Source organism: Ursus maritimus, unplaced genomic scaffold, assembly GCF_017311325.1.
Source record: "Ursus maritimus isolate PB19 unplaced genomic scaffold, ASM1731132v1 scaffold_13, whole genome shotgun sequence".
Classification (NCBI taxonomy): domain Eukaryota; kingdom Metazoa; phylum Chordata; class Mammalia; order Carnivora; family Ursidae; genus Ursus; species Ursus maritimus.
The window spans coordinates 43,343,348-43,368,604 of NW_024423675.1; the positions used below are offsets into that span (position 1 = coordinate 43,343,348).

Consider the following 25,257-nt stretch of genomic DNA (forward strand, 5'->3'; position numbering starts at 1 on the left):
CCACTTCTGGCAACTACCTATTTGTTCTCTGTTATTTATGAGCTTGGTTTTTTTGTTTCGTTGTTTGGGGTTTTTGGGGTTTTTTTACATTCTACATGGAAGTGAGATCATACAGTATTTGTCTTTCTCTGTAAAACTTATTTCACTCAGCATAATGCCCTCACAGTCCATCTGTGTTGTCGAAAATGGCAAGATGTCACTCTTTTTTAGGAATGACTAATATTCCATCGTGTATAGAACACATCATCTTTATCCATTCATCCGATGATGGACACTTAGGTCGTTTCCATATCTTGGCTCTTGTAAATAATGCTGCAATGAACATAATCTAATTTATCTTTTAACGTAGACAAATTAAGACCTGTAAACTAGTAAATCCCGTTCAATCGTGCTCCTCTTCAAGCCCTTAAAAATTTATACTTTTTTAAAGAAAGAAAAACATCTCTTACCTCCTGGGACCTGCTCCATGAAGATTTTGATGAAACCATTCTCGCTGAAAGAGCCCAGATACTGGACAATATTTTTGTGCTTTAGATGCTTATGCAATGCTATTTCTTCATGTAGGGGCTGGGAGTATCTAAAAGACATGCAAATGTTGATGAGCTAATTATGCAGCCAGATTTTAGTGTATAAATGTAAGCAATACAAATTGAAAACATCAGCTAAATATACGTCCATACATAAAGTAAAATATGACTATCTAAAGTATTTATTTCTCTAACATAAACTCTGTGAAGCTGAAGCGGTGGTAGGTAGGGTCTGAGGGGAAATGTGTCAGGCATTGATCTGAGACTACTGTATACATTAACTCATTTCTCACAACAACCCCAGGAGACGGTACTTTTAAGATGCCCATTTTACAAATGAGGAAATTGATTCACCAACAGGATAACTAACCTGTCCAAGATCTTAAAGCTAGTAAGTGACAGAGTTAAGATACTAGTCTAGGAGAACTGAACGCACCCACACAGCTCACTGTCTACATTAACATGACTTTCTACTCCACTGGCCTCATAACATAACTCTACTATTCCCGGAGACTCTTGACCTGGAAGATAAAAATTGCAAATCACTTTCATTTTCATTCCTGAACTTACTGAAAGGCCCAGCAACTCGTCTGTAGAAAACATAAAACCATTTATATCCCAAGTCTCCTTGAGCTCCTGGCAAATCCTCATCTTACTGGGTCCATCAATTCTAGTATATCATGATTTTTTTTACCCCATCCTACCCATGCCTTCATGCTGAAAGACCAGCATCAAACCGTCTGGTTTCTTTCAAAATCACATACATTGTTTTATCAGATCATACAGTGAAAGTGTTTTATATTTCTGGAACAGACAGAACAACCCTTTTGATGATTATTTGAAGTACTATAAAGCTTTTAGACTCTTAGCAATCTTGAATATTAATATTATATTATATACTTATATTAATACGATTACTGTGTAACTAACCATGGTAGGGCATCAGAGACCCAAAGCTATTCTCTAATTTTTTTTCTCTTGTACAATGGAGGTTACAGGTATGAAAGGCACTAACCACTAGACCATAAACTACAAACCTGATGCCTCATTATTTGCTTCAGTGCTAGTACAAGAAATGCTTAGATCTTATGATGGCAAATCCATGTAAACAGAATGGATTTTTTTGAATGCCAATAATAAATACTACAATTGGTTAGTACCGAATAATGCTATTTTCATGAAGCTTTTCAGGATAAGCTACAAAGCTAAAGCAATTAGGAGGTTACAGAAATTCAAATTCATTTAATTTAAACAAACTTTTATAATCTGTAAAATATTGCTCAGAATGCTTCCAACAACAACAAAAAATTAACTTGTATTTTAGATCTTTTACTCATTTTATTTTTCTTTAGAACTGCTCTAGGAACTATAAAGGTAGGTATTAAACTAAACCCCTTAACAGGATACCAATTAGAGATAACTCCATTTTGGTAACTGAGACAACATGAGAAATACAGGTCTATGGTGTTACCAGTAAGACACTTAGGTTATGATTCTCAGGACATTTGCAAGTTATTTTTTCCATGGTGTTTAAGCCACTTTATTAACGCTAGGTAATAAGATTGCTCTTGATATGCATGAGATAAATTAGTAGCAAATATTGGGTCTATTCTACAGATTTAGGGCATTAAAATGACTAAATAATCCGAAGCAAGTGATTAATTCAGTTTATGATGAGCCAAAGGACTCCCACCTCCTGACCCTCTATTGAAAATCAATCATGAATATTTAAATATAAGATCGTGGAAAAGGAAATAGGCTACTCCCCTGCCCCCTCCATTATGTAACCAAAGGATAGCTTAAAAGTTACAATAATAGTCTGGTTTCAACCTAGCTAAGAATAAGAACTCTTCTCCAATATGAAATTGATTAGTAACACTCAGAAATTCTCACTAAGTGAAAGGGTGAGTGCCAATCACCAAATAAGCATGAAATTCTAATTTGTTCAAGTCAATAAGCAATGCTTATCTATGAAATTACAAGAAAATCTTATTTCTTCTCTATTAGCTGTGACAATGGAAAGAAGAAATGGTATAGATAATCAGAGTTACTTATACATATTTGGCTTTAAAAATTATTAATCAATATGTGTTTCCAAAGCACCTTCTCTGAGTCAAATGCCCACTACATCCATCCACACCAGTGGTTCCCAGCCTTAGCTGGACGTCTCACCTCCTGAAAGGATTTTTTAAAAATAATCAATGCCTACGACCTACTCCAGAATTTCGGGGGGTAAGGCCTGAGTATCAGTAATTTTTTAAAGTGCCCCTGTTGGCTCTAATATGCAGCGGGGTAGAGAATAACTATCTACATAAATAGTTCAGGTGTGTGTAGAACATTAGAGGAGGAAGCCAATTTGAGATTAACAACTACTTGGGATAGAGCGTGAATCCACCACCACTTCTCTCCTACGACTCCGATTCTCAAACAAGTGTTTTTAAAGTGTGAAGGAAACACAGAAGCAACTGTTTTTGTTGCTCTGATCCTTCACTCCAGATGGCCAAGGGTAGTAGATGCTGGGTCATGCATTATTCACATGCATCCTATTACCTTAGCAAGTGTCCTTCCTAACTGCTATCTTTTTACATGCAACATGAAAACCTCTCCGGGGCATACAGATGAAAACAACTTGTGTGCTCTCACCATAACATAAGACACTTCACTTTTGTTCTTATAGGTAACAAGGAGATGCCCAGCGCCAGCTCTTTAAGAGAAGCACTTGTCATACGAGGGTTTTCTTTTCTTTTCTTTTTTTTTTTTAAAGATTTTATTTATTTATTTATTTGACAGAGATAGAGACAGCCAGCTAGAGAGGGAACACAAACAGGGGGAGTGGGAGAGGAAGAAGCAGGCTCATAGCGGAGGAGCCTGATGTGGGGCTTGATCCCAGAACTCCGGGATCACGCCCTGAGCTGAAGGCAGGCGCTTAACGACTGCGCCACCCAGGTGCCCCAGTCTTTTTTTTTTTTTTTAAAGATTTTATTTATTTATTTGACAGAGAGAGACAGCCAGCGAGAGAGGGAACACAGCAGGGGGAGTGGGAGAGGAAGAAGCAGGCTCCCAGCAGAGAAGCCTGATGCGGGGCTTGATCCCAGAACGCCGGGATCACGCCCTGAGCTGAAGGCAGACGCTTAACGACTGAGCCACCCAGGCATCCTTCAAACAACCCACATTCTGCCAAATGCGTTGCTACAGAACAGGGCCTTTGTTGGGGTTGGTGTGCTGTGTGTGTGTGCTTTGTGTGTGTGACCAATAAACTTAAGTTACAAAGGGGATTCTAAAAGTGGTTTGCTTCCAACTACCTACTTAAATTCACCTGCTGGTGGGAGGGGAAGGGATGGTGCTAAAGATGGGCAGGTTTGCTGCAGTGACTGGATAGTGATAAGCCCTTTACATTTTATATTGTTTCAAAATCTATGTATGTGTTATGTAAACTACAGGAATACTTAACAAAATGTTTAATATGACAAATTGATATATATTGCCCTAGGTATTTCATTAATAATTTCTATCATCATCTCATAAGAGAGAATTCATAAATACGTCTCACGGATTAACCAAGAGGAAACTGTGCAACAATATCACAGAAAATAAAATGAAAACCATACGTGGGGCAGACAGCAATAGCTGTTTGCCTACCTCACGTCTGTTCTTCCCTCTTTGTAGGATTTTGTTTGAGGAAACAAAGGACTAGCTAAAAAGCTACTGAGTCCCTAGCCTCCCTTGGGGTTCAGGGTGGTCACTTTTGGCGAATAGAATAGAGGTGAAAGTATGCTGGATGCTTCTGGGAAAGTTTGTTGTCTTTTTTCTTCTTCCTACCTCAAATGCAGATATGGCATCTGGAGGCAAAGTGGCCATGGGGGTAAGTCACACCCTAAGGACGGAAAGGCAAACAGAGCTGGGACCTGGGACACTGGATGCTTGGGAGGGTGTGTTTTCCAGCTTGGGGTACGTGAGGAAGGCCTGTCTGCTGGCTTAAGGTCTGAACTGAGAACGGACCGAGATGAGGCAATCCTGCTGGGTTCTCTGGAATAGCCCCTGCGTGCCCGGGTCGGTGCGGCTGCCACGGAGGAGCCACAGAGGGAGGCAGATGTCTGTGCTAAGGGCTTGGGGTTTCGTGCTGGTTACGATAAGGGTCCGCGGAAGGGTTTCAAGCAGCAGTGACATGATGTGATTTCCACTTCAGAGACATCTCTGTGGCTTCTCTGAGGGAGGCTGGAGTAGAAGTAGAGGAGGGAGTGAAGGCAGAGACTAGTTACCAGGCAGTTGCGGCAAGGAGCCCGTGCGAGAGACCTGAAGGCTGACGTTGGACTTGCAGCCGTGGTGATGGGCAAGACTGGGGAGACTGAGAATGTGTTACACAAGCTGAGGCAACAGTACGACTTACTGATGCAGGAGACATCGAGTGAGAGAGAGGAATCTAAAGGAATCCTAGGTTTTGGCCTGAACAGCTGATGGCTGGGAGAACCTTCACTGAGGCAGGGTCGGGTGAACACACCTGGGGGTCAAAATCCACAGTTCCGTTTTCGCCACGTTAACCTGGAAACTTCCAAGTGGAGAGGCTGGGTAGACAGATGACCCAGACAGCTCAGGGGAGTGTCCTTTCTGAAGAAAGCTGGTCTTGAGTGGACATGATCTCACGACCCTGAGATCGTGACCTGAGCTGAAACTGAGAGCCAGATGCTCAACCGAGTCACCCACACGCCCCAGTTCTGGAAGTTCCTATGGCCATATCCTTCAGCTCAGAGAGGAAGCCCTGCCCAGCCCATCGAAGGCACTCTTCATTTGGTAGTGATTTCGGTCTCTAGCATCTCTTTTGATTCTTACTTAGGATTTCCATCTCTGCTTACACTCCCTCTGTTTTCGTACACTATCTACTTTACCCGTTAGAGCCTTTAGCACATTCAAGTTGCTTTAAATTCCTGGTCTGATCATTCCAACATCCCTGCCATATCGGAGTCTGGTTCTGAGGCTTGCTCTGTCTCTTCAAGCTGTGTTTTTGCCTTTTGGTATGCTTTGTCATTTTTGTTGAAAGTCAGGCATGATGTATTAGGTAAAAGGAACTCCGGCAGGGGAAGCATTCTATAATCTTATGCTTAGGTCTCAGTCTCTTCGAGAGCCTGGGCCCCTGGGCTGGGAGCCTCACAAATGCTTTGCAGTCTCCCTCCTCCCCTGTCTCCTGCTGCCCTCAGCTGGGACAGGACGGTTATGGTGGGCAGGAGTTGGGTACTTCCTTTCCCCCAGCTGTTTAGGCTCTGATAACACTCTCCTAGGTTAGGCCCTGGTAAAAATAGTCTCTCTGAGGTCAGGCCTTCTTAGGAAGAACAGAGCTGTGGGATATTTCAAAATGGTTCCTTTCCCCCTTCCCCCTGCTGGAAGCATGGGGGGATTTTTCTTGAACATCACTGTGAGGGTCTGGTAGGGCTTCTAGAGGCAGAAGTCACAAAGATGTGCCCCCATACCCCGCCTCCCATGACTGTGTCTCCAAATTTGGGGGCAGTGGCATGGCCTGTAACTCTACTTCTCCAATGGATCCAAGAATTTTTAATTTGGTCTTAGTGTGGTCAGCTTTCCACTTGTTAAGATGCAGGGATGACTTTGAAGCTCCTTAGGAAGGAAATTACACATTGAAACCTGTGGTTCAAACCATTTCTGATCCTGCTTACTCCCCATCTATCCATTTAATAAATCAACCATTCTCTGACACAACTGAGCCCAACACACACAGGCCATTGTCTTTTCTACTCTTTAGAAGTCCTGTCCTGGTCAGCTCTGAGAGGCCGGTCCTTCCCCACCAGGGGGTTGTGCTTGAATCACTCACTGACGCAGCAACAAAACCTCAGAGAGGGCTGATTAAGACACTGGCGTTTTCAGACAGTGTCGTTCATTAGAATATCACCAAAACATTGTCTAAAATGCTACAAACAACCCAAAGGACCTTGAAAGCAGCTTTTATTAGCCACAATTACTGTACCTGCTGTCTCTCTCTGGGATTTCCTTTATAGCGATTCGGACTTGGTTGCTCAGGTCTCGGCCTGCATAGACGATCCCGTAAGTGCCTTTCCCTAAAACGACTCTGTCACCGTTCTCGTCATATTCATAGTCATACTACAAAAGGAAAACGCGGGGGACAGAAGATTAAAACGTGACTTGCATTCTACATTTTAAACATCAACTTTTTCCAAGAGCATTTCCCCTTATTTTATCAAATGGCTTTAACACACACAACAACAGGATGAAGCTCAAAGCGGCTTCAACAGCCAGAAACGGGACACTCTGAACGTAAAGCCGCTCGCGCGGTCCTGTTTTCACAATGGCTCCGAACACAGTAGCGGCGCTGTATTTAAATCCAGAGAAGTGCTTCTTCAAAAGGCCACTTGGATTCTTTTATCCACTAAATCCTATTTTTCACAGATCTAGAGATGAGTATGATTAGCAAGAATGTTTATCAATATTATATCTAATTGAGCTTTCTTCTGTTTCTCAGCTTTTTTTTTTTTAAAGATTTTATTTATTTATTTGACAGAGATAGAGACAGACAGCGAGAGAGGGAACACAAGCAGGGGGAGTAGGAGAGGAAGAAGCAGGCTCCCAGCGGAGGAGCCTGATGTGGGGCTCGATCCCACAACGCCGGGATCACGCCCTGAGCCGAAGGCAGACGCCCAACCGCTGTGCCACCCAGGCGCCCCTGTTTCTCAGCTTTTGATACTGTCCAAGTATTTCATAATCTGCCAAGAGAATAAAGCCACTGAAAAAAAGGTTGTGGGTAAGAAGAAAAATTTTAAGGTCTTCTGCATTGACAATGCTAAAATAAGGATTTTCCTTTACCTCCAATTCCTCAAGGCCAAAATACATTTTGAAAATGAGAAATAGTTTTGTTAGTCCATTCTATTGTTTTTTGTTTCTATATTATTTATTTCTGCTCTCATCTTTATTATTTCCTCTTTCTATTAGTGTTGGGCTTGATTTTTTTTTTTTTTTTTTGAGTTCCTTTAAGTGTAAGGTTAGGGTGTTTCTTTGAGATAGTCTTGTTTCTTCAGGTAGGACTGGATTGCTATAATCCTCCCTCTCAGAATAGCTTTTGTTGCATCCCAGTGATTTCAGACTGTTGTATTTTCATTTTCATTTGCCTCCATGCATTTTTTAATTTCCTCTTTGATTTCTTGGTTGACCCATACATTGTTCAATGGCATGTTATTTAGCCTCCATGTGTTTGTGTTCTTTCCAAATTTTTTCATGTGGTTGATTTCTAGTTTCATACCATTGTGGTCAGAAAAGATGCATATGATTTCAATCTTTTTTAATTTATTGAGACTTGTTTTGTGGCTTAACATGACCGATGCTGGAGAATGTTCTATGTGCACTTCAAAAAATATGTATTATGCTTTTTTGGGATGGAATGTTCTAAATCTATGTTAGGTCCATTTGGTCCAATGTCTCATGCAAAGCCACTGTTTCCTTGTTGATTTTCTGTCAAAATGGTCTATCCATTGATGTAAGTGGGGTGTTAAATTTCCCTACTATTTTTGTATTACTGTCAATTTCTTCCTTTATGTCTGTTAATAGTTGCTTTATCCATTTAGGTGCTCTCATGTTGGGTGCATAAATACTTGCAATTTTATATCCTCTTGTTGGATGGCTCCCTTTATCAACATGTAGTGTCCTTTTCTGTTTCTTGTCAGTCTTTGTTTTAGTCTATTTTGTTCGATATACCTATTGCTATCCCAGCTTTCCTTTTGCTTCAATCTGCATGGTAAATATTCTTCTATCCCCTCATTTTCAATCTGCAGGTGTCTTCAGGTCTGACGTGAGTCTCTAGTAGGCAGCACATCGATGGGTCTTGTTTTGTTATACAGTCACCCTATGTTTTTGATTGGAGCATCCATTTACATTCTAAGTAATCATTGAGGTATGTCATTACTGCCATTTTATTATTTGTTTTATGGTTGTTTTTGTAGTTCTCTGTTCCTTTCTTCTTTTGCTCTCTTCCCCTGTGGTTTGATGGCTTTCTTTAGTGATATGCTTGGATTCCTTTCTCTTTATTGTTTGTGTATCTATTGTGGGGTTTTGATTTGTGGTTGTCGTTAGGTTCATAAATAACATCTTATGCACACAGCAGTCTATATTATCCAAGAAAATAGAAGGTAATATGTGGACTTGGTATTTGGAAGACTTCCTGTTAAAAACACCTACATAAAATAAAATAGACACACTTTTTTTTTAATAGAGGGATATATATAGAGAGATAGACCATGCAAGTGGCAGGGAAAGGGCACAGGGAGAGCAGAGAGAATCTTAAGCAGGCTCCACGCTCATTGTGGAGCCTGATGCAGGGCTTGATCTCACGACCCTGAGATCATGACCTGAGCTGAAATCAAGAGTCAGGCACTTGACCAACTGAGCCACCCAGGCGTCCCAAAATAGACACATTTTAAATGCCTGGCAGGGCTTAAAAAAAGTAAAGAAGACTGCCAGGAGCTAGAAATAAAGAGAAAGAGGACCACTTGAGGGGTAATCATAATTGATGTCCCTGCAGCCCAAGGGGTGGGGATGAGGGCTGGGCTTTCAGTCTCATTAATCTTGGGCAGAAGTTGGCAAATGCTTTCTCTAAAGGGCCAGATATTGAATATGTTCAGATTTGTGGGCCATATGATCTCTGTGGCAACCACTCAACTCTGCCATTGTACCACGAAAACAGCTCAGTCAATATAAACAGATGGGCATGCTTGTGTTCCAGTAAAACTACATTTACTAAGGGTAGTGGCAGGCTGTATTTGGCCTTTGGGCTATAGTCTGTCAACCCCTTATCTGGTACTTTCGTCTTAATGCCCATAAAGGGATAGAAAACAGGACCTTGTGCCTAAGACCAGGTGAAGAGATGGACCCTTGAAATCAGGGTCCTTAAAGGACTATAATTGATGAAAGGGTAGATTAGCATAGAGCTAGCCCACTGCACAGGGAAACAAAAATAAAGCTCATCCATCTTAAACTGAGCTCTGGGTGGACAAAAACAATATTTTCTGAATACTCCGAATAATTTCCACCATAGGCTGGTACTCATGCTGGTTTAGTTCAAATTTACACTTATCATGATACGTATAATTGCTCTTCAGCCTGGAACATCCCTGGAGTACTAGCAAAAACAAAGCAAAAACATCTTAAAGAGAGACTCCCTTAAGACGGACCATGCAGGATTCTCACTCATAGTATGTCATTGAAATTGAGCTCACAACCCCAAATTTTAAAACATATAAGGAAATAATTCACCACCAGTGAGTTAGCAGATTTGACAAATATCAATTTCCCTAAACTTCATAAAGCAAAAGAAACAAAAACTTTAAAATAAGTACATTTAACATAAAGATATAAAATAAGAAATCAAAAACCAGGAGAAAAGGATAAAACATTCCAAAAAAGGCCAGGCAGATCCGAGACAGAATCAAACATAACTTCTGAAAACTGAGCCCTAAGTAGGAAAAATAAAAAAGAAATTCGCACGCAGACATGGTATTGGGAAATTACCAAATAAAAAGCAAACAAAAGATCAAAAAGGAAGCAGACATTAAAAAGGACAAATTACCTACAAAGGTAGTAATCAGATCACTCTGCAAACTCTCCAGGGTACACAGACTTGACTTGAGGGACCACTGCCAAGGAGGATGAGGAAAACGTGGTTTTGTCATTACCAGCTTCAGTTTATTTGTTTCCAACAGGTTTCCAAGCACTGAGAGAAAGCAATTAGTTGTATTCTCCTGGGGAAAACTATGCCCAGCACCAAGCCAGGACTGGGCGAGCACTGACCTCCCTACCATGGATCCTTCTCTGGCGAAGGACAAACACCATGCTCTGGAAGGGACGCATCTTACTTTCCCATTGGCAACACTATACCCCATGTACATGAAAGAATACTCCTGTTCTGGATGTCTAATGTAAGGCCAAAGATGGTCCTAGTCCAGAGCAGAACATCTGGCACATTTTCAGGGTGAGGGAACAGGGAGCAGGAATCATTTAGCAATTTCCTCAGACTGGAAGATAACACTAGGCTCCAGCAAAGAGGCAGGAAAAATAGTCAAAAAATTCCACCAGAAAGAGCCTAAGACTCCACACCCAATTCCAGTGGCCCAGACTTCCATATGCTGGGCCACACATGCTGGAAATCTACCAGCTAGGACCCAGGCCAGCAGGAGGTAGGCCAGGGACGAATCACCAAAGGAGCTCATCTTTGCTAGTGTGCCCTATCAGGGGCGTAGACACCTACACACTGAACCTGGTACTACCACCACATTATTATAATGCTTTATAATTTAAAAGAAAAAAAAATCAACTCTCCATAACCTATCTCATTTGATGGTCATAATAAGCCTGTGTCAGAATAGGGAAGGACTATGATTAGCTTCAATTTACAAATGATCAGAAATATCTTTTCCAGTGACACAACAATTAGACTTGTGGTTTATACCCAGCTCATGATTCCTGATTTAGTGTTCCGACCACTACCAACATTGTAGGGATAGTCTTACTTCTGTTTCCAAACACCATCATGATAAAGGTATTTCAGTGTGTCATCAATATTCATGGAACATTCATTCTCTTATCCAAACAGGTATCTGGGAGACATCTGGTGGCCATCGTAGACTCCATTCTTTCCTTTCCCTCACTCCCCATATCCAACTGATTGCCGAATGCTATCAGGTGTATCTGTTCTTGCCTCGAATCAGGCCTTCCGTGCTTTTCTACCATACCAATTCTACAGACTCAACTGGCTTTCCTCTCTTGTTGCCCTGTTCCCTGATCCGCTCTCCTTAAGATGGCAGTGAATTTTCCAAAGTCCAAACTTCCAAAGTGAGCTGTCCATGTCTGTACCACTGCCTCTGCTTTTTTAAAAGGTGTTTCATTCAGCTTCTTTGTGCTGTCTCTGTGTCCAACCTTCTCTCTCATCAGTCTCCTCCAAAATCTCTCAGTGAGGTTCCCGAGACCTTTGTGCCTTTGCACATGCTGTGTTTTCTACCTCGGTAATTCTGCCTTGTCTTTCAAAACCAAGCTTTAGGAAGCTTTCCTGAACTGCCCAACTGACACTCAGGAGCTGGGTTACTTTCTGGTCTGATGTGCTTCCAAGGCTTTCCGCCCTTATTCATGCTTTCGAAACTCTTCCTTCTCTTGCTCAGTCTGCATCCCTGTCTAAACTCTGAGCTTTGTGAGAGCTACGATTTATCTTTAATTGCTCTACCCCTCGTCTTGGCAATATCTGGTTTGAAGATGCTCAGCAGTTATTTACTTAATTGATTAATCGGGATATAGAAAATTTGATGAGAAACATTTTTTTTTTTTTATAAACCAGGTGCCAAAACAAATCATTGAAAGTCAGCATCAGTTTATTTTTGGTTGAAAGGAGTTTTGCCACAGGGATATTTATACAGTGTGGTGAAGAATAGATAAACCTCCATGAGGCTGCCCCAGTTTTAGTTCCCCTCCGAATCCAAAGCATCAAAAGACTCTTCTTTTTTAAAAGATTACTTATTAGGTATGGCAGTCAATTCCTGTTGAACAAAGTGGTCACCATAAATATCAAAAGGACTTTTAATAAGACCAAAGTGATTGGAAGCCATTCCAGGGAGTAACTGCTGCTTAGTTTTTAAAATTTCTTTTCTATTCTTAACCATATAGAGATACAAATTGGAAAGGCAGGTTTGAGGAGACTGCCCTGGTCTATATGCCAAAAAAAAAAAAGTAGAACAGAGCTGGGCTACAGGCCAAGGGACGATAAGGTGTGTTAAATTGGAAACATGGAAAACGTCAGGGGTGGAGGAAAGAGCGTTTTAAAAACTAAAAAGTAAGATTACACTGCTTATATACTCTGCATTCTATTTCTATGGCAATAGGTTAGTGAATTAGGTTGTTGCTAAGGGAAACAACTGCATTGTGAAGCAATGATGGGAATACTTCTAGAATCATCCCTCTATTGTTGCCTGCCCAGAATAATCTAAGTCTGGTACTGGAAAGGGAATCAGCGTAGGAAGACAATATTGACAAGGCCAAACAACAAAGTGGTGATTCACTTAATTCCCGCACTGTCAAGGGACCTACAGTAAAACCACCACCTTCCAAAGGCCATGCAGTTCCCTCTGGTGCTTAATTACATTAGGTGAATGGTCACCTCAAAGACCTGCATGGTAGCTTTGTTAATTTTCAGTCTGTATTGCCTTCTTAGTATGTAAATGTCAAAAACATTAATAACAATTAATAGCATTAATAAAATGCTAAAAACGCTGTAGGTTCAAATATCTAGTTTGATGGATCTCTTCTCCCTTGGGCCTTTACTCAAACATCACCTTCTCAATGAGCCTTCCCTGGCTTATTGGTCTAAACTTGCATGCTCTGTTACATTGGAACTTTCTGAACCCTTCCCTTCTTAATTTTTCTCCTTAATACTGATCATTATCAAACATGCTATGTATTTTACTTATTTATGTTGTTTATTGTCAGTCTTTCGCTAGAATGTAAGCTCAGTGAGGGCAGGGATTTTTCTCAATTTTTTCTCTGTTGTATCCCCAGCACCTAAAATAATGACAACCATTGGGTGCGAATAAATATTCGCTGAGTGAATTGAATTTATACCCATTAATATGGTATAAAGATGATCTTAAGCTGAACATATCTGAATCAACAGTAGCTGCATTAAAAACCTAATCTCTTTTGCTGGCTTAAGCAAAGCCTCCTGAAAATACAGCTGCCAAAAATCCCCTCTCTGGGAGGTTCAGGACCACTTGTACCTGGATGAGAAATTACATAAACAAAACCTTGCCAAAACATTCTGTGCCTTCCACATTTTTTCCTCATTCGTTTCCCTGCTATGTGCTTTTCCTTAAGGTCCTCTGAAGGACTTTTCTTAGTAGGATAAGCAAATTTAACTCTCGCTGATCAGATGCCACTCTGTGTGCTCCTGTATACACGAATAAACCTTGTCTTTTCTCTTGGTGATCTGTCTTTTGTCCGTTAATTTGCAGGCCCCCAATCACTGAACCTAGTTGACAGAAGAAAAAGTGGTTTTCTTTCCTAACAGAATGAAAGAATGAGTAACAAATCAGTACTCATACCACACAACACTGTCAGGGATACATCTTCTCAGTGCGGTAAATGTGGGGGTTGAGCTTCAGTGCAAAAATAGAAACAGGGTGTTAAAGACAAACAAACCAGTGTGCTGATGATTCCAAATGGATTTAAATGAGTTCTGAACCACAATTCACTGTTAATGTTTGTGAAGCACATCAGCAGAAAAGGAAATGGTGAGGTACTTTATCATTCCGCCCACGTTCGCGTCAAAGGAGAATGTTCCTTTTCTCTTGCTTGTCTCCACTTCACCCCACAAGGGGTCAACTTTCTCTTTATGTATGCTGGAAAGTAGGTGTGAACCGGTTCACAGGGCCAGGTGCTATGACTGCTTCAGGTTTAAGTCGTCATGTGCCCATTTTGATGAGACAGTGAGGAACAAATGAATACAAGAGAAAGAGGGACAGAGAGGAAAAGGGAGAGCAGCGGGAGGGGAAGAGGCAGAGAAGGAGGTACGGAGAAGTACAATATATGTGCGTGTTTGGGACACGAGTGGGGACGGAGACACAGCATATTTTGTACTGAGGACCAAAAGGAGCTTGGTAATTTGTATCTGGCTTTTTTTTCCCCCCAAGGAGATACAAAAAAGAAAGAGATGAAAAGAGAATGAGTCGATAATGCCTTGGTTATGATTCGCAGCTTGATTACAGCGTTCATTCTTTCACGGACTTACCACTGACTGAACAACTTTCAAGCCAGTGTCACAGCACCTACTCTGTCCCTTCCGATCCATAGCCCTCTCCCCCAGTTTGAGATATTTTTAAACAATCCTGGCTTTATCACACACCACCTTCAAACCCTTCCAAGCCTTCTGATCTGACTGAACGACTTCCGCTTGGATGCCTCATACCATGTGAGACTATGTGATTAGAAAGGAAACAGAGCCACAGTCCTGCCCTGGGATGTTCACAGTCTGGTGCAGGCTACCAAGTTATAACGTGATGAGAAGAGCTAGGGCAGAGGAGGGGGCCGGAAATGCTAGGAGAGCAAAGTGAGAGGTGGTATTGAGAAATGACACTTGGCTTGTATCTCAAAAAATGAGGATGCAGTCACCAGGTGGGACAGAGACGAAAAAGCATGTGGAGCTGGGCATCTGCAGATCAAGCCCAGAGGCAGGAAAGCTCAGCCTTCTGGAAAATGGAAGAGTTTGGCAATCCCAGCCCACGAGGTGGAAAGGCAAGGCTATGTTCCAGCCAGAGGGTTAAGAACACTGCATCTGTGGAAACCTTCTTCTACAAAGAGTAGCATCAAAGGTTTTTAATGAGGGGAGTCACAGGATAAAATCATGTAAGAGATCTCTCTGATGATGACAGAGATGCATACTGATGGCAGGAGGGAGATGAGGCCACAGGAGGGGTGGTAAGGACCTGAGATGGGGGAATGACAGAGAGGATGAGGCGACTGGGCTGGAGGGATGTCAAGCTGTGAGGAGGGAGAGAGGCACAGCCAGGGTTTCTCCCAGGAGGCAGCTGGGTAGATGCCCAAGCTGTTAGTGAAAATATGGAAGGCTGAGAGAACAAAACAGGGACCACAGTTGATATGGGTTAGAACTTTTTTTTTTTTTTAAGATTTTGATTTATTTTTTGAGAGAGAGAGAGAGACAGCAAGAGAGGGAACATAAGCAGGGGGAGCGGGAGAGGGAGAAGCAGGCTTCCCGCTGCGCAGGACCCTGGGATCATGACCTGAGGCAAAGGCAGACACTTAATGACTGAGCCACCCAGGCACCTCCATACATGTGAGAACTCTTCTGGTTAATAGCAATCAATCAGTTCAATGATTTCAATACAAATTTACCAATCTATTAAATTATTTAAGATCTGGATTCATTACCCTTACATGTCAAAATACATCCTTGAGTCAAAAAACATGGCCTTGAATCAAAAGAAGCTGTTTCTCTTTCTGTTCAAAAGCACAAAAGTTCTCTGAAAGGGGGACTGATCTATATTTGAAATAACCTTGTACAGTTTGTACTAATCTTGAAAAATTATACGAATTTGAGCTAGGAAAGCATATTTAAGGTATTCTTGCTCCACTCTCACGTGAGGAATAAAATCATTTTAGCCCAGCCAAGAGTACGAATTTTGTCCAAAGTTATAAAACTGGCCATTAGCAAAGTTCGAACTAGAATCCAAAGCTCCTGAACCCGGCACAGCGATGTCAACAGAGTCAGGTTTGATCAGCTGGAGAAGGGGGCTTGACCATGACCTGAAGGAGGCTGAATCCCTCCCACAATTGTACTGCGTCTAAGAAACCTTATGATTCGAATCAAAAAGAAAAGCAGATCTTAATATGGGCTTCAGATAAGAAGTCTCAAACATCCAGAAATCTAGGGATTAGCTTCAAATTTGTGGTTTATAGAACCATTTTGATAGTTAAAGTTTGCCAGTGTTGACAATGCCCTAAGTGAAGTGAACATTAAAGAACATTTGACCTTTCCAACATCTTACTTTTGTTGTGGGCCTAGCTTCCCACAGGCTTCAGGAGTAACTGACACACGCATTGAAACAACTTTAATTCTATCCCCAGCTGAGGTGATGATCAGAAAGCAACTGTTCTGCATAGAAATCTTAATCGCTCTGAAAAGATGGTCTCTAAGGAATCCTTGTTTACATCATCAGGAATGGGAAGTAGAGGAATTATTCGTGTGTGTGTCATTCATGGGCTGACGGTCGAGTCCACTTTGCGGTAATGAAATTAGAGAATTCACTTTAATCAAATATTTAGAACACTGATAAAATAATTTTAAATCCAGAATGTTGAAAATATCTAAGAAATGTAACCATGAAGTTATCAAAAGTTAGGCGAAAATACAAGTTCAGGCTGTCTGGTGACTCATATCCTAAAGGTGTTCTGGCTACAAAGGGACATTCAATGAGAGGGAGAGTGAAGACAGCTGTCACCATGTTCACAGCCCAGAACATCATCGCAATCCCCGTGCATTACCATCGTGCCCACAGATCACCCTCCCACGCCCCACCCAACACACAAACGCCAGCAATGTCCCTACTTGGGGTTTAATGACAAACTACCCAAAACACTTAAAGTAAGTATGTTTGACTTCACTCTATATGCCGTCCAGTCCACTGGGAATACTGTAGAAGCTATTCTGTGTCCAAGATTTTAAATTATCCTGATAGCACGCAAAGGACAGAGTGTTAGAGTGCTTTTCTAACATTAAAAGAATGGTATCCCTGCACTTACTCGAGATGGGTGAGTTACAAGCACTTTGATGGATCAGCATTACTGCATAAGCTGGTTTTTGTGAGGTCAGCACTGGCAATTAAAACCCCCAGGCTATTCCTAGGGAGAAACCGGAGCATTCCCCTCCTTATTTGGTTGGCAATTGTTCTCAGTGCTTGCAGCACTGCCCGACCACGAGGGCCCCCCCCAACACAGCCACCCATTACTGTATCCAGATCAAAGGATCTTGATTCTGTATCTTCTTGAAAGCTCTTTAAAAAGTGATCTTACTTTTTTTTTACATTATAGGAAACCAAGTCTTAGAAAAATCAGCTGGCAAAATTCATCACAAATTCTAAGGCAACAGGACCTGTGTTATGCTATGCATATGGTTAAAGTGGTTCCTGGAGTAGAGCTGAAACTGTTGATTTAATCAATTAAGAAGACCACGTTGTCTCATATGGCGGCCACAGCCTGGCTGTGCTACGTGTATTTTTGGTAAGATGGATTTAGTTTCTCAAAGAAGGGTATAAAATAAAGGACAGCTCTTACTGATTAAAAAAAGCTAGCATTTTATGATGTTGCAGAGGAACTTTATGGATTTTCCAGTCCACCCACTTCATCATTTTATATTTACTAATAAAACTATTTCATTTTCATTGTCTTTGCTACCCTTTACCTTGGTCGTTGCTGTATATCAAGTGACTAACTTTAAACCAAACAAAAACAGAGATAATGAGGTCTAGTCAAGGAGCCCTGATGTAGGAGCCAAGAGATCTAATTCCTAACAAAATCACTTGAATAAGAAAATACGAAATTATAAAATATAAAACACATACAAATAAGTATTGTCTACCACTCCTATAGACCACAAGCTAATGCACGGGGAAACATTTTTTCCCCCCAAATTAGGTCCTATCATCTTTTTATAAGTTTAATGAAAGGGCCTTAGGCTTCTGTAGGAACATCAAAGCTATACAACTGCTAGATAATTATAGAACTTAACTCTAGACAGAGTTAACACTTGGTTACTATATTTAAATTCTCCTTCAACTGCTACCCTACGACTTCAATGTTTTTATAAAAATTCTCGTATGTGGGATGACATTAATAAACAAGGACACCAGTCAGGCTGCTGTTCTAGCTTCTGCAATTTCATTAGAACTGACATTAGAAATGACATTTTCAGTATTGCTTGGATTCTGAATTTTGTCCCAACACTGGGAAGGCCTTGGAGAAGAAGCTGGCCTACTGTCATGCCTGGAGGAGTGTCAACTTTCTGAAGATGTTCAAGCACGGGGTTCGGTACTCTTGGGACATCCTCGCAGCGATGGAAGTCTATTTATCACAGAGGAGCCATGACAGAGAAAATGGACACGATTAGGAATAGGTGTCTGCAGTGTCCTGTGTCCATGAGGCAGAAGTCAGAGGACTGGGGTTGAGAGGAAAAGTATTTCAGGTGGTTGTTATTACCTCCTCTCTTTATTCCATTAATCTTCCATTGGTCCAGGTCCTTTGTGTAGCATACAAGGAAAGGCCACGGCCAGTCGTGCCATTCAGAATTTTCACTGAATTTTGCTTGTTTGAATTGCACATATCTCAGAGGAGGATGAAAAATGTGAGGGCACTGTGGCCTGTGCATGGAGACATCCTCCCAGATAAAGCACAGTTACTCACTATCAGGTAAGCAAAATATAAAAACTCAGCATTCCCAAATAAGAGTTCTCCAATGTTTGCTTTCTAGCTTTTCAAAAAAATATTTATTAATTTTTTTTAGAGAGAGAGAGAGAGCGCGCGGGTGCCTTGTGAGCAGGGGGAGGGGCAGAAGGAGTGGGAGACAAGCAGACTCCCCGCTGAGCGGGGAGCTGGACATGGGGCTCTATCCCAGGACCCGGAGATCATGACCTGAGCCAAAATCAAGAGTTGGATGCTCACTTTTAGCTCTAAAAGGTGCCCCCTTTTAGCCCTTTGTTAACAAGAAATTCCAGAAGTTGCCTTCAGCATTAAGGGAAAGCTCACAGACTCTAGCTCCTCACCCTTCACCACCACTTACATGTCCCCCCACCCCCGTCATGCATCCCCCAGTAAGACTTTAAATAGTTCATTTTTTAAAAAGCCACAGAGAAGGGGCACCTGGGTTGCTCAGTCAGTTAAGTGTCTGCCTTTGGCTCGGGTCATGATCTCAGGGTCCTGGGATCAAGCCCTGCATTGGGCTTCCTGCTCAGTAGTGACTCTGCTTCTCCCTCTGCCCCTCCCCCTACTCATGCTCTCCCTCTCTCAAATAAATAAATAAAATCTTAAAAAAAAAAGCAAAAAACAAAAAACCACAGAGAAACTCTGTAAAATGACCATGCAACCAGAGTCATTACCTCTAGGGAGTCACTTTCACAATCACCTTCCTCCGTGCTTCTCCCCTTCTCTTCAGTGATGGTGTTCACCATCTCAAAAAACCTACAATGAGAGTTGGTATGTGGTCACTCATAATATATCCGATAGTAAATATAAGCAAGTATGTTCTAATATGACTTCAGAGCAAAAAATGGGAGCTGACTTTCTAAAAAGCCAGGCAATAAGCAAACTATCAGTATCAGCAAGAAAAATATGCTTTTTCAAAAAGAAAAACACAGGTTGCTAGGATTGTTCAACCTAATGCCTCACTTCAAATAATAGTAATGTAATATATTATAGAATCAGAATGATGAAACTAGACAAAGTCATAGGAAGTGAAGACTGTGGACTTGAATGTCAGGCCAAGACTGTTAGTATTTGTGTGATTTGGGGCAAGCTCCTCCACCTCTCTGAGCCTCACCCCTTCATTACAAGATAGGGACCGTGGAAGTATCTAACTTAAAGGTTGTTAGGAAGATGACTTGATGTAACACTTGTAAAGTGCTTACCAGAGTGCACTCATCAAAATGAGCTATTATCATCTTGCTGATGGTCATATTATTATTTAAAATGGGAATTAACAAAAATACCCATATTCTGGAACAGTGTCTCTAAATTCTGAGGTGACTATTTGATACAGCGTTGGCCACTACAACATTTGATCTCAGCTATTAAATACTTTGCCTTTAATATCACAAATATGGTGTTCCATAAACACAATCTGCAAAACACTGATATGAATTAGGAACAGCTGGCTTGTATGTTTGTGAAAGATGCCACCTCTTTTTTGGTGACATTTTCTGCAGGAAGTCTTCTTGTAAAGTTTTTTTTTTTTTTTTCCTCTGTAGACCCTTTCAGAGCCAAGAAAAATAGTACCAGCAGGAAACAGATCTGCTCCCTGTAACACGAGGTGTGTCTAGTCCATTCAGAAGGGATGCTTACAGTTCACAGACTTAAAGCATGGGGGGCACTATGAATAGGGGCTGATGATCTCACAGGCAGGTCACACTCTGTATTGCGAGCCCAAGGGAAGAGCAGGTTATGTGGGATAAGAAATATCTACCTTCCACAACTCAGAACCTTTCTTTCTATCTCTGTACCTCTTTTTAATCTACCCATCCCTCCATCCATCCATCTATCCACCATCCATCCATCCAACAAATACTCGTCGAGTGTCTACTAGGATCAAAAACTATTCTGGCCGTTGGGACCGTGACAAGGAACAAATGACAAAGCCCATTTAGGAGTTTGGAACCTATCTACGGAGTTTGCATATGGTGCCTACTTCCCCACTCCTCCTTTCTCTGTACACATTTCTTGGAGGTCATTGACAAGAAAAAAAAGTTCCTCAGCCTGATCAGAGTAACAATATGCTCTGATGAAGATTAAATATCCTGATGAGTTAGAGACAAAGGCAAATTCAACCAAGAGGAAGAATAAAGTGAAAGACCTGAAAAAAATTCTGACTTTAAAGACAGACTTTAAGATCTGGGGTAAAGACTTCCATCAGCTATTCACACTGAGTTTTTCAACATGAACATCTCTAAGCAGAATATAATACAGTGGGAGGGGAACACAGTGTAATTTTTTTGGAGCCCAGATTCTAGAGTCACATGTACTTGGTCCAAATCCTAGATGTTCATTTTTTGGCTATACATTATTTTTTTTTTTTAAAGATTTATTTATTTATTTATTTGACAGAGATAGAGACAGCCAGCCAGAGAGGGAACACAAGCAGGGGGAGTGGGAGAGGAAGAAGCAGGCTCATAGTGGAGGAGCCTGACGTGGGGCTCGATCCCGGAACGCCGGGATCACGCCCTGAGCCGAAGGCAGACGCTTTAACCGCTGTGCCACCCAGGCGCCCCGGCTATACATGATTTTAAGCTCATTGAACTAAGACTCTTTTTCTTTTTTTTTTAAACTCTTCTCAATGAAGATGTTAATATTAGCTACCTAACAGTTTTTATTTGAAGATTAAAACTGATATTAGATTTGGGGTAAGCACTCTATAAATCTTGGCTATCATTATCATAGAAACAAATCAGTAGCCTTGAGAATTTAAGTAGAAAAATAGACCATACGTGTGCTAGGAATTATTTATTTCCAAATCTTTTTACTACATATTTTACAAGAATAAAGATAAAACTATAGCCATATAGTTCTATAGCCAACTACAGAATTATGGATTTACAAACCTTTTTTTTTGGTACCAAGATAAAAATAACTGACTGTCTACTGTAACTATATATTAGTCATTTACCATGGGGTCAAATAGTGATTATTTGAATAAGAACAACCCTCAGGAAAATTTCAAATCCAAGCTGGCTTTTACTCGCACTTTGGTTTCTAAACTGTTACTCACTTGCCTAGGTCCCCACAGTCAGTCGCTATGTCCTACGGGAACATGAAGTACTTAATTATCAGCCCAAGAGAAATATACCCAGGGAGGCTAACACAGACATACAGTGCAGTCCACAGATTTTTGGACTATCCTTTATGGGTGTAGATGAGATCACTGGCTCTTAACTTGAGCTGTACCCCCACCAGAAAATCCAACATAATTAGTCAGGGGTAGGGCCCCGTCCCTTGTTAAAATGCACAGTTGATTCTAATAGGAACCCGAGTTAAGAGCCACTATTGCAGAAAATGGTGAGATGGTTCAAAGAATTCAAGAACGAAAATTTTAGTAATCATCTGTTGTAATTAGTGAACACTTTAAAAATGAGACATAACAGTTGGCCATTAACTGGCAGGTCTTGGTTAATGTTTTGTCTGTGGAAAAATAAATTATGACTAAGAAAAAGCTTGGTTTATTAAAGGGAGCCCTCTCCCCCATTCTCTGATTGTTAAACATACCCCATAATTATAAACGATTAGGCCAAATGAAATATTTATATAACCACATAGCCATGAATTCCTTACAGGCGCTACATGTTCACTCATTAATTAAAAATAATGATCAGGTAAGAACAGTATTTTTTACACCTAAACAATGACGAATACGTACTTTTTACAATGCAGTTCTGTACAGAAATAGATTTGGAAATCGTCAGAATTATGAAGCACATAAAGAAAACAGCATCGTTCTTCAAATTTAGAAATACTGAAACAAACAAAAAGAACTATTCAGGGAAATATCAATATTTCTATGAATGTGCAGTACAAAATAAATCCTTTTTCTATCCAATCCCCATTATGATATCAATGTTGTTTATAACAAAACGATATAAATAGCACTTGCAATAGTGATGTCCCCCATACCCCAACACTAAAATTACTTAAGAATCTGAGAACTGTCCTCCTACTCGTATCTGCAGATAGGGTCGCTCTGGGGGGCTGTAAGCACACCTCCGCTATGTATCCCTCCAACCGAGCACGGGACATTGTCCTGCCTCCTACAGCACCACACTGCATGGAGGGAGGAAAGGCAGACGTATCAACTGGCTGACTGAGCTCCGTGATTCTGGTTCTCTGGCATCTGTAGAACAATGACATGTTTCCCAAACTAGAAAGGCAAGTGTGGAGGCAGTAAAAGCACCTCATCGGTTGTAGAGATTTCAGAGGTGTGAAGAAATGTGGAACAGCACTTGGTTCTGACTCAGCAAGTGATTTTATAGCAACTGAAATAATTTTGAGTCTACCATTCAGGCCATGCTGTTTTATGCCAAAGGTTAGCAAATATTTCCTGTAATGGGCCAGAGAGTAAATATTTCAAGCTTTGCAGGCCAAACTCCTCAGTCTGGCTGTTGGAGCCGCCTTAGACAATACACCAATGAATGAACACGGCTGAGTTCCAATAAAACTTTATTTACAAAAACAGGCAGTGGGCCATATTTGGCCTGTGGACTGTAGTTTGCCAATCCTTATTTTCTACCTTTGCATCTGCTGTTCCTTCAGTTGGGAAGGCACATCATTTTCTACTTTTTAAAGAAATTCTATTCATCATTCAAGGCCCAGCTTAGATCCTACCCTCTCCCTTCCCTACTTCTACTTTAAACAGAAAGACTTTCTCTTGCACCTCTGTTCCTCAAACATGTATCTGTCATTGTTCATCTCACTGTCCTCTCAATACTGACTGTATTGTCATTAGTTGTTAAACATTCTGCTGATGGGTTGTGAGCTCTTTGAGAGTGGGAGTTCATGTCTTAGTCCTTGCTGTATTTTTAGCAGAACAGGACTCAACATTTGACACACAGCTGGTGCTCAATTAATGCCCACTGACTGAGCTGAGCAAGTTCTGAAGGGATACAAGACAAACTGCTGACTTAGCTGGATTTCTTCTTCTGTAGTTATCTCTTTATAAAGGAGGAAGCCAAGAAAAGTTAGCTCTCTTTGAAGTCACACGCCAGAGCTTAAGTTTCTCAACATACAAACCGGCAGTAAGCCACATGGAAGCATTGTACGTATATGATATAAGTCACAATGAAGGTTTATGTAGTGATGCCATACTTAATTTAAACAATTCATTGGAAAGTAGATATGATAAGGTGAATTTGCATTACCATACTTTCCTAAATTGTTTAAAAATGCAACAATAAATAACAATTGCCTTGCTAATGACTGGTTTTAAAAATTAAATATTAAGAGAGTAAAACTTTATTTGAGAATGCATGGGTTGGAAAGATTATCTAATGAGTCAGTCCATTATCTTGCTTGTTTCTCTGCAGATCATTCATGAGGTAACAGGTGGTTTTACCAGGCAAACTCCAATTATCAGTGACTCAGACGGCTCTACCAGTTCATGCTCCAACAAAACCAATTACTATTAGGCCAAAAGCAACAGGGTCTTGTGTAACCGGCCTGCAGAAATCTGTTTTTTTCTCATTTCTATTATGTGGAGATAAATGGCAGTAAACACAAGTAATTTGGTTTGAAATTTCCAAGAGTTGGTTTAGCCTGAGCTTCTATAGAACAAGTATTTAAATGTTTAACCAGTGGCTCTCAGTTCTGGAAAAAATCTCATTTCTAAATCCCAGGAAATGGCATTTCCTGAGCTACTGGCATTATGATGGCAATGTCAGAATGGAACCAAACTGAAGTGAGTCATTATATTCTCAAGAACACTTCATTAACAGCAACCTGAGGAAAAGTTTTTTTAAAAATGAATTCCCTCTAGTCTCATTAATAGTTACATTAACTATAGGATGCAATCTGATCGATGGCATGTGGTTTTTTTGGTTCCACCTAACAAGAGATTAGTTCCTGGCATATCAAAAGACTAGATAACCATCCTATCACATAAACCAACAGCTCAACCAAGCTAGAAAGGACCTGAAAAGCTCACTTTTATCTACACCTTGATTCTGGTCCACAGTCCACATTTACTCCTCCTTCTCCATATTTTAGGTGACAAGCACGGAGTCAGTTCAACTAACAGTCAAAGTTTTGTTACAGATGTCTTCATAATGGAGATAGAAAAGAAGATTGAGCGTTTTCATCAATAGAAGGGTTCTTGAAGTTCTTGGCATTTTTAAATCCTGACTAAAAGTTCTATTCTCTTCTAAGTAAATAAAAAAAAAAAAAAAAAGAAAAAAAAGTACCGAGGAAACTTACCTCACTCCCCTGACAGAAGAAGCACTAAAATTCCACTCATGTATACCTTTCTAGAACACAGGGGAAGAACAACAAGAACAACAAACATTGAGTCATCCGAATAAAAAGAACATAATTCTGTTTTATTATTTTAAAATAATATACACAGAGTAATTTTTCCTAGTGCATAATTCTTCATGAACCAATTATCTGGATGGAAATTGTAATTCATTTCCAAGCCACAAGGGTGATGTTTATATTGCTTAATAATTTCTGTACTTCAATAAAACAGCTTCCAAGAGAATCTAGGAGAATTAGTCTCATTAAATTCTAAAACTTGATCTGTAGCAAATTAACCTAATAACTGTTGTGCCTTAATTTTTTAAATAAAAAACCCAGTGATCAAGGTAATTCAATTATTATAGCTGAGTAATATTTCTTTTCTGAGAAAGAAAAACATTAATTTGAATAAAGTCCCTGCAAGGTTTTACGGATGATTAATTCTGAATTATCCTTAGTTAAA

The 25,257-nt window shown here is 40.6% G+C and overlaps 1 protein-coding gene across 2 annotated transcripts in view; it reads right to left on the reverse strand.

Annotated features, from left to right (window-relative positions):
* Positions 1-25,257, reverse strand: part of MAP3K5 (mitogen-activated protein kinase kinase kinase 5) — a 190,874-nt gene that overhangs the window by 45,271 nt on the left and 120,346 nt on the right. The window contains exons 12-16 of one of the 2 annotated variants that reach the window (XM_008691227.2): positions 24,756-24,805; positions 22,210-22,305; positions 19,184-19,265; positions 6,502-6,635; positions 450-577 (exon numbers count right to left, since the gene is read on the reverse strand). In XM_008691227.2, coding sequence (XP_008689449.2) covers positions 450-577; positions 6,502-6,635; positions 19,184-19,265; positions 22,210-22,305; positions 24,756-24,805 — 490 coding nt within the window. The remainder of the gene's footprint in view (positions 1-449; positions 578-6,501; positions 6,636-19,183; positions 19,266-22,209; positions 22,306-24,755; positions 24,806-25,257) is intronic. The other variant, XM_040627839.1, reaches the window with a different exon arrangement.